This window comes from Ostrea edulis, chromosome 2 (assembly GCF_947568905.1).
Source record: "Ostrea edulis chromosome 2, xbOstEdul1.1, whole genome shotgun sequence".
Lineage (NCBI taxonomy): Eukaryota > Metazoa > Mollusca > Bivalvia > Ostreida > Ostreidae > Ostrea > Ostrea edulis.
The window spans coordinates 32,519,325-32,530,465 of record NC_079165.1 but is presented as its reverse complement, the minus strand read 5'-3'; the positions used below and the strand labels follow the sequence as shown (position 1 = coordinate 32,530,465).

The following is an 11,141-nucleotide window of genomic DNA, read 5'->3' as shown; positions in this document are numbered from 1 at the left end:
ATTAAGCTCCCATCATTGCTCCTCACGAAAATATTACCTGTTGTGAAGGAGAAACTTCAAACGTACTATGCCACAACATATTCCAGAGGTGGTGTACATGTAAATCAAATGTTGATTCGATAAAACTCTAACGAACATATAGTAAATTTGAAATCACAAAACTTTTCTCAAATCAACAACATAAAAATGTATGCCTTTTCAGCACTTTATACAACCATTCCTCATGATGGATTAAAGGCTAGGCTTTTCTGTAAACAATATCATAACTCAAGGGTATGCTTATTTGAGATTGAAAAAAAAAAATGGAGATTGACTCAAAATGAAGCACAATTAACGTAAAATATCACACCGTATCTTAAGTTACAACTTTCTTAAAGGTAATTGGATATTCAACATCATTTTATATCATAATTTTATAAAGAAGATTTTATTTGTGTTTTCAAATATAAAACACGACCTCATTAATCCTGTGAAGTTTATTGTAGAGTTACTGCCCTTGGTAAACACCATATACAGAAAACCGACAATTTTATATCCAGTCCTGTTGTTTACTGCATTGAATTGTTCATATCTCTTGGGGGATGATTTTAAATTAACGTTCTTTGCGCGATTCTCGAATAAGCATTATGAATGGGGAAATACCTGTGATTCTAGGTGTGGGACGTTAAAGAAATGGCCATGAAAACGCATGCATGGTTTTTAAGAAATCATCCAAATAGAATAATTTTTTTTAAAAGAGAAAAATCATTTAGAGAAAAAAATTGCTCATTTTCCCCTAATCTATAGAGCATTACAATTAATGATAATCAAAAAGTTTCGTTCATAATGTAAAACGCTACGACTGCAAAGTGAACACCAGTTGATGGATACATTGTGCGTAAAGCGTCATATTTCATCTGGATTTAGAAGAAAATGAAAAATCAGAAGAAAAAACACAATAAGACTTTTCACTTTACATTGTACAGAAGGTTATCCTTTTCTTAAAAATCACTTTTGCATATTCGAAATTACACCATGCATAGGGGTGGCCTTCTACATGATACTTGTCTCAAAAAAAGTACATATATATGTATTTGCGATACTGACAAAATAAAATGCAATACTTTTAGTAATATTTTGAATGGGATTTAAAGGACTGTCTTTGACTGTAAAGAGGGACCTTCACTTCACTATCTCTGACTGTAAAGGAGAGCTCTTCACTATTTCTGCCTGTCGGGAAGAAATTTTCACTATCTCTGCCTGTAGAGGAGAGATCTTAACTATTTCTGCTTGTCGAGAAGAGATCTTCACTATCTCTGACTGTGGCGGAGATATCTTCACTATTTCTGCCTGTAGAGGAGAGATCAATACCATCTCTGATTGTAGCGGAGATATCTTCACTATCTCTGACTGTAGCGGAGATATATTCACTATCTCTGGTTGTAGCGGAGATATCTTCATTATTTCTGACTGTAGCGGAAATATCTTCACTATCATTGGCTGTAGCATAGAGATCTTCACTATATCTGACTGCAGCATAGCGATCTTCACTATATCTGATTGTAGCATAGAGATCTTCACTATCTCTGACTGTAGCAAAGAGATCGTCACTATCTCTGATTGTAGCGGAGATGTATTCACTATCTGTTACTGAAGAGGAAATATTCACTATCTCTTACTATAGAAAGGAAATATGCACTGTCTCTAACTGTAGGGGGTCATAAATATAGGCGATTTTCGAGGATTAGCATCGAAAGATCACAAAAACATACTACAAAGTTGATAGGACAAATATTATGTGAATTAGATTTCGTGCTTTATTTTTTGCCTCAAATAAATGTAATTTTGGATGAAAAGCTATATGTATAAAACATGAAATAAATATAAACACATAAATGTATACTGGCTTATTTTCATCCCGTGTTATTTTCGACTTTCTAGACTTGCTGGCGGTTTCGCTCCGTTATAAATTCGCCCAGACAGAGTTGTGTTACAATGTAAAAGCGAGTTAAGAGAACAAAGTTTCGCCCAGTCTTAAATTCGCCAACTGACAACGAGGACGAAAGGGGCAAAAATAAAACGGGGGCAAATATTTCCCTGTATACAGTAAACAGTTTGTCAACATTCCGTAAACAAATATTGTGTCCTTTATCATAATTATATAACACATTGCATTCTCTTTCCCAAACCATAACCATTAAACTACATCTATATGTGCAGATAACTTAACTCTCCTTAAAGTTTTTTTTATTTTCTTTTGGTAGACCGCTTCCGTTATATCTTGGTGCAATGAAGACACTACGAGTTGTCTGTGGACATTCGTCAGTGATGTACTATACTTGGAGGTTTTCCATTTCCCTCTATAATGGGTTGAGGGTATCCTATAGAGTGTAAATAATGTGAAAAGTTTATATAAACCTGTCCTGCATTTTGTGAATTATGAATTATATCTAAGCCACCTGAAAAGAAATCGGTTATATAATTTCTACCATATGTCATGACTAAAATTTCACTTTACCAAATTTAATGATGATTTCATTAAACATAGATTACAGTCGTGAAGAAAAGTAATCGCCATCATGGGTCATTAAAGTATATGTTCATTTCAATGCAACAAATGCATTGGTAAAATTTCTATTATCAGTCTATCTGGTGTTGCTTTTTGATTCACTTATCAATATTTGCTTATACCAATTCATGTACATGAGTCGTAACATTTTGAAGAAAAACTTGTTTGGTGATCTTGAATGTTGAAATCATGAAAATTTAAAACAGTACAGGTTAAAAAACACATTTTAGAATAAGAGAGAATCCCAGTCCTCCTCCACCAAATGTACGATTTCAAAAGGACACATTTAATTATCTTATTTTAAAGCTACATTTCCTTGTGCTAAACTGAAAAAGATTCTACTTTATCCATATTGACACTTTATCAATGAGGAATTCCAATACACAAATGGGTCACGTGATTCCCATTATTGTGAAGTGTTTGATGTACTACACTGTAACAACGGTGGATGCCCTTATGGTAAATTGATTTAAGATCTTCAACACTTTGCGAATAAAAGAAGGTAATGTCACATTCCACTTTATTTGAAGCTGTGACTTCAATTTACTAGTATATGTAAATACCTCCACGGTAACTACATGTGCAATCAAACTGTTGATAGAACAATGATCAGTACAAAACTTTCTATTTTTATTATTGATGTGACCATAGATTGCAGTTAGATCGTGCAATATTTGTATATATTTGATGTAAATAATGATCTATGATCGATTGTCAATATTAACAAGAACCGAATAAACAATTTGAAATAAAACGCAACTCTTTTTCAACATTTGCAAAGTCTGAGTATTATATGCATGTAAAATGAAACTGAATGCATAGAAAACGTTATGTACAGTATGGACGTATGGATAATACTCTAGACAACGGGAATTTTTATACGGCATCTCGTTTAACAAATTTTGTTTAATCCCCAATTCATAAGGAGATAGAGATTTAATATGCTAAGTTTACGGAGCTTGAACTACTTAGCCTACCGGGATCCCTCAAGGCTTCGTTAATGTAGTCTGGCAGGCTCCGCCAGGCGTCTATATAGTTTACATCTACATTTCCTGCCGTCCTCAGACGTCACTAGGTTAATGTCCTGCCCCCTCCCGCGGTGTCAATAGACTATATGGCCGCTGGGCTCCCCGGGCTTTACTGAGTTACATGTATATTGCCTGCCGGGCTCCCCCAGGTGCCAACAGGTTATCTTGCCAGCTGGGCTCCCCTAAATAACATGTACAGTTCCTGCAGGGCTCCCCCCGGCGTCACTAGGTTATAAGGCCCCCTGGCTTTACTAAGTTACATGTACATTGCCTTCCGGACTCCACCAGACATCACTAGGTTACATTGCCTGTCGGTCTTCTCTAAGTCACATGTACATTTCCAGCAGGGCCCCCAAGCGTCACCAGATTATAGGACCCGCTGCCCCTCCCCCATGCTTCACTAGGTTACCGCAAAATGGCTGAAATATTGCTTGATCGGCGTAAACCGCAATCACTAGGTTACATTGCCTGCTGGGCCTCACTCTGTTACATCTATATTGCTTGTCACAGGCACTTGATTACAGTAGGTAACATCAGATAAGTATGAGCAGCCCCCAGAATGCCAAACCTATTTTGTTGATATGTAAATAAGTTACTTTTTTGTCTTGGATTGAGAAGTACATACAATGTATGTATATGATATTTTTCAGTATGCATGTATTAGAAGTCACTGGGTGTTTTGGTGGATAAACAGATCTATTTTTAACCTATACTGCATGTTTTAGTTATGTATAACTTACCCAATACGCAGATGTTGAATAATCAATGGAAATATAATGACTACAGAAAGCATTGTCTATACCAAGTACAAATTCAAGATGTCGACCCAACAAGCACTTCGGCAATGAAACACATCGAATCATGTCAATATTTATCCTCCCTACCTGTTTAAGACTCTTGCTGTGGAAGTACCCCTTAGCGATACCAAATCGGGTCTCTTTGTAAACCTCTATAGCACTTAAGACCGCAATGTCCTCCATTGCTCTTCCTTTGGCCCACTTGTACACAATAATGTTAATGGATAGTAGGATGATAATTCCTATCAGAGCGCAAGTTATGGCAAGAGGAATGGAATTGTCTGTAAGAAAATTTGTAATATATGCCTGCCTCTTAAAATTTCAAAATACTATCTTAATCTGACTTCATTTGATTCGATATGAAATATGATCATCGGCAATATATATCTATTCCGTAAAACAATTCCAAAAAGTGGACAACTTCAGAATGATTTAATTTGTAAAGAAAAAAACCGTTTTATTACAAGTTTAACTTTATCTGTAATTGAAATAAATTTATGATACATATATATATTTCATTTTTATCACATTTATATATTTTTAAACAATGAAAACTATAAACGAATTTGAAAACATTATTAATTGTCACATTATTAACTGTCAACCCCAATATGAATGATATAATGGTAAACGATTCCTCGAATGATATGCTACAGGTGTACTTTTACCATTAAGAACAATGTTTTTATTTGTGATCTTTTTTGAATTCTGCTTTATCCGAGGTTTCTTTTTCCTTCCCACAGTAAATATCAAAATGATGACTGCACCGACTATCGCTAATAAAAGGACGAACAATGCCGATGTCATGGCAGAGAAAGTAGCTGGAGTGAATCCAAGTTTTTCAAGATCACTAATAACTGATATGGTACTTGTTGCCATTGGATGCTGAGATGAAGTTTCTGTTATGATAGGAAGTTGAGCAGAAGTACTTCCTGTTTCTGTTGTTGGTTCAGTTGACGTACTTCCTGCTTCTGTTGTTGATGTCAGTTCCTCGGTGGAAATTGATGGATTTTGAAGTGACGTTGTATCAACTGTATTTGGTGATATTGTTGTTGTTTGAGTTAAAGTACCTTCTGTTGTTGATTGTTGTACAGTGGAAGATGTGATTTCTACCAGTGTCGTAGTTAATGATTGTTCTTCAGTTGAAGTTGTCTTTTCTGTTGTCGTTGTTTGATGTATTGAAGTTTCTGTGAAATAGAATAAAAGTTGTTTTTAGCAAGACTCCCGCAAAACGGGTCATTCCCCTCGCAACATGCTATCTATGTAAAAAAGGGCCTAACAACTGGTATGAAACACAACAGACAGCATTCGACCTAATAATGTCAGGTTATATTGGTATATTAGATGGTTGTAACGACCAGAGAATATGCGAAATGCTGACTTTAAACAAGACTTAGAGCCCCTATACTCTATGGTCATTATAAATATCTACATTTCAAATACAAATTGTCATTAGGTGGAATGAGTGAACAATTCTGGACAGGACGTAAAACATACAAGCAAGCAATCAATATCCCAGTGAACTCCCAAAAAGGGCACCACAGACTCTTCCTTAATAATTGGATATTTTATAGAACATACTAGCAGATAACAATTCAACTTAATAACAAAAAAAAAAAGGATATATATATATACATACATACCTATATATATATATATATATCTGTGTGTGTGTGTGTGTGTCTGTACATGTATATATCGTCATATTTAAGTTTTGTAGCAAAATTCCATTATCACAATTCATGCATTTCGCAATTATTTTGGCTATTTAAGCAATTTTATTTACCAATACATTCATTGATAAATTGAATATTGTTTAACGTCCCTCCCGAGAATATTTTACTCATATGGAGACGTCACCACTGCCGGTGAAGGGCTGCAAAATTTAGGCCTACACTCGGCTCTTATGGCCATGGAGCAGGGAGGGATCTTTATTGTGCCATACCTGCTGTGACACGGTACCTCGGTTTTTGCGGTCTCATCCGAAGGACCGCCCCATTTAGTCACCTCTTACGACAAGCAAGGGATATTGAGGACCTATTCTAACCCGGATTCCCACGGGTTTTTACCAATACAATCTGTCATTTGGTCAAATGTTGTCTGACACATTTAATACCTATTGTTAGGCCATTCTTTAAACACGGATTTTGACTACGGATGACTCTGTTTACCTGAGCAAGATATAGGGATCACGGCGGGTGTGACCGGTCGACATGGGATGTTTACTTCTCCTACGCACGTGATCCCTAATATGGTATATCTAGGAATCCGTATTGCCCAACTCGTAATTTTGTATTCCTTATAGGAGTTATGAGACTAATTACTGTTCGTTATCTTCACCTAATCAAGAAAACAGATCAAACCGCATTTAACCCAATGACAGGTTGTATTGGCAAATTAGATCGTTATAAAGACCAAAGAATTTGCGAAATACTGACTTTGAACGACTGTTGAAAGCCCTGTACCATGAAGTTGTGTGGCAGGATGTTAGACCCCACCTCCAATTAATTCCCCCAAAATGTAACCCAACCCCCTTCAATGGTTTCGGTACAACTAGTCCTCGTATATTGGCCTATTACATGTATATCCCTGAGTATTTAATACGTTCATCAAGGTTACGGAAACGGAGAACGACCGTGGAGATTTTTAGGCGTAATGGACCGTTTCGGGTGTTCCCCAATCGTCCCCCATTTAAAAAATGGTGCATTGTGCTTCAGCACAACCAACCATCTTAAATTTTAAATCTTTATATGTATATGTACCTATATTGTTAGTATCATTCCTTTTGTCTTATTGATATGAGATTTACCAGTTTTTTAATATCAGCCAATCAAAATTAAATGCACGTGTTTGCGTGTGTGTGTAAAAGATTTTAACGATGCAATTAAGTAAAGAGTCCAAAAGTTTATTTATTTGCCACATAAATTTCAAAACTTTCATTAAAATATCAAAATGTAATAAATCAATACCTGATGAAAAAAGTTAAAATTTACATTGCAAGCACATTCACGCGCACTCACTATGGATGGTTCACATCATTAATTAAAGCTGTATGACCCGATGTTCATGTATTATTTTTGTACATAATTACTTTAAAGCAGATTAATTACTTTATAAAGTTATTAACTTTCCCTTAATTACATGCTTGAAAACATCTGCATGTAAAAGAAAACAGTGCGAATATTATTTAGAATGTAAATATAGTGGCTACATATATAAATCATTCCATAATAGACGTCTATAAATAGACCCACGCGCGTCAGGGGAATCCCAACATGATGTATTAACTCATATGCGACTGTCTAGTTTTAAGGCTGAAAGAACGTAAAACAACGAATTACTAAGAGGTATTTTCTATTAAACTTATGGTACGGTACTGTTATAACAAAATACACAGCTTAACACAGATAAGACCACCAATGATCTGAAAGTTTGAACTGGTCACGTGACTGTCACTTGAAATGGCAGAGTGACGCGGTTATTTGTAAACATCGATTTAAAATCAAATTATTTGGGTTAAAACAGGTGAAATAATTTATGATAGGTCGTACAGTCTCATAACTACATACGTGCGATGATTTAATAGCGTTTTTACGAGGTGGGAAAAAATATTGTAATTCGGACCATACAGCTTTAAGCATTCATATTGTAAACTTACAGCAAAAAATCATATTCTTTTTGTCTTTAAAAAGAAATTTATACTAATTTCAGTATAAAAAAACGAAAGAAAAGCAATACACGTGCATTTAAGCACGCACGTGTGTATGACTCAGCATATAATATACATACAGTATGAATTTCATAATATTTGCAGGAGATATTAGAAAGTTATGGTGTGTGATATAAATCTCAAACGATTGCATTGAAAAACAATAAAATTAGACTAATGATCCTATGCACATACATGCATGTTCAGATAAAATGACATTCGTTTTAATGATATACCATTATCCGAAAAGGTTTCAACTTAATCCCTTGTGTAGTTTCTGAGAACATTCAAGGACAAAAAAGTACACGTACCAGGGAAAAAGAAGAAGAATAAAAGCAAAACTCTATTTGGGGAACATAATAAGAATTGAGCAAAAACAATGATATTTCTTCCTTTGGGAGACTTAATTTCGTTTGGGAGACTTATTATTGCTCGTTATTTTTTCTCTTCTTTATATCGTTTAAGTAGGATTAACAGACTTTAGAAATCTGATTTGGATGGAAAGTGGAGGATATATACAATACTATTATGAAATTGAAAATTTAAAATTTATCTTATTAGTTAGAAGAAAGTAATCTGAAAAATGTTTAAAACCCCTGCTACACTAGAATCCACGATCTACAGATCAATTTATTTCTTTACATTTTGTCATTTTTCGTTATTTTCCGTAAATACATTTCGCGGGTTTTTGAGCTCATGCACGAGCGCTTTTGCGCTTATATATATACTACTGCTGGTCAGTTTTCGGGCAGTGTGAAGTTCGTTACAGGCAACAAAGGTCGCTTTTGTATTTCTGTGCCTTAGCCTAAAGCCCAGTTTCAGTTTTGAATTCATATGCATTCATTAGTGATTTTTCAGCTTTGTCGATTTGATGTTTGCTTATTAAAAGCGATCTTGTAACGAACGCAACCAACCTATTCACTTTTTCTGTTTTGTTTTATTATCAAATTGTCAAGAAAATATTTATTTTCGGACGAGGGCACTGAGGGAGAAATTAAGTACCCGAAACGTAAACCCACTGCCCTACCCAGTTAGGTACATGTAACTGAATTGAAAAGGAATGCACATTTACATGTATTATTTTTATTTTTATTTTAATCCATGTTTCAAACGGAAATCAGCTATTATGGCGATGTGTTAATCCTCCTCAAATGACGGTTTATGTAAAGCACTATTGAAGCATAGTTGTTCTTTTTTTTTTTATTTTAACCTGTCAATATGTAACTAAATGTAATTTTAAATAACAAATATTTTCAGGTTGTGATAAGTTATTGAAGGAGAATAATTCAAAAGGACAATGTGTGACAATCCACATGAAAGGTGAAGATAACGAACAGTGATCAATCTCACAAATCCATTAAACAATATAAAATAGAGAGTTGGGCAAACACGGACCCATGGACACACCAGAAGTGGGATCAGGTGCCTAGGAGGAGTAAGCATCCTCTGTCGACAAGTCACACCCGTCATGAGCCCTATATCTTGATCAGGTAAACGGAGTTATCCGTAGTCAAAATCATTATATAATTTCTTCTATAAGGAAGGAATGCTAAACCAGAGAAATTTGATATGGATGAAAAGTGGAGGATATGTGCAACAATATTTTGAAATTAAAAACTTTGAAATTTACTTTATTCAGTCAAAAACTGCAGTTTTAGTAGAAAGCAATCTGGAAAAAAAATCAAAAATCCTGCTGGACTCGAACACGCTGTAGTTAAGCAGTCGACGTAATTTCCCCTTCTCTTTTATATATATATATAAAATTATATATATATATATATATATATATATATATATATATATATATACACACATACATACATAATCAATGATATGTTTCAAAATATTGAATCCAAGGGCAATAATTCTGATTTCATGGATTTCTTGATCAAGTCTAATATGCGATAGATTTCCTTTCATTTTCACAGACATTTTTGTGAAGAATCAGTTTCATGAAATTGTTATGAACACATGTACTATTACATCTTTATAATGATATTCATGATATTTTGATAATGCTGTTTTAAAGAAAATTGTAATTTTCTGACGTTGATATATGATTCTGTTGATGTATGTCTCGTGTCCTAAAAAGTGTGATGACCTATATATTTCATTTGATAATTTATTACCTTGCTTTTAATTCTAATAAATGGAAATAAATACACTTTTTATACTTTTATAAGATAAAAGTGCGAGTATGGAGTTACCTCAAACTTTCTATCTTTTCAATAAGTTTGTAAATTCTTCTGTAGATATCTATTGATAGCCAAGCCTATACATGTTCAGTTCATTTTGATTGGATTATGTTCTAACGTCCATAGCACTCTTAAGCTTCTACTTTAAGGATATAGAGTGATACTTATACTGTTCTTAATAAAGATTTAATAGAACTTTTAAAAACAAAATGACACCACTTTGTAAATGGGGGTACGATAGGGGAACATCTGTAACGGTCTCCGTTACAATCAGAAGTAGTATATTTTGTGATGGTTCACTGAAGTAATGGCAAATCTGCTTGAAGGAAAATACTCGTCTCATCAGTGAGGGCTGAAGGGGTCTGGCTCTCAATTAGAGGCTTTACTGAAATAAATTCTGAAGATACATTCAACAAAATTCTTGCAATATAGTATATTCAATGATGTAAAAAAAAAAAAAAAGAAAGAAAGAAAGGTCTACCCTTTACGAATAGGCATTACTGTTTAGGCAAAGTTGTTCCTTTTAATATTTTATGTAAAAATAAACAAAATCTATATTCTTATAAATTTAAGATGTTAAGAGACAGATCTCGACATCTATAAACTTAACTATCTCCTTATTTGAAATATTTTATGATCAATGTTACATGAGCAGAGATGTTCAAAATTACGAATTTTAACAATTTAACAATCTCACTTTACGAAACATACATGTGTCCCACGGTTAAGGACAGAATAGGTACATGTAAAGCAGATTGTAAGTACTCAGCGTTAGTTTAACAGAATTGTTTAGTAGTGTTTATAATTGGTGCACATAAACGAATACACACTACTGACATACAATAAGTAAACAAACACACACTC

General features: G+C 34.2%; 1 protein-coding gene across 4 annotated transcripts in view; it reads right to left on the bottom strand.

The window, feature by feature from the left end:
- Positions 1–191: 191 nt before the first annotated feature.
- Positions 192–11,141, bottom strand: part of LOC125682221 (mucin-22-like) — a 62,583-nt gene continuing 51,633 nt past the window's right edge. For 3 of the 4 annotated variants that reach the window (XM_056153772.1, XM_048922680.2, XM_048922681.2), the window contains one exon: positions 4,790–5,560. In XM_056153772.1, coding sequence (XP_056009747.1) covers positions 4,974–5,560 — 587 coding nt within the window. In that variant the 3' untranslated portion in view covers positions 4,790–4,973. Of the gene's footprint in view, positions 2,361–4,460; positions 4,655–4,789; positions 5,561–11,141 lie in introns of those variants that run through there. The other variant, XM_048922683.2, reaches the window with a different exon arrangement.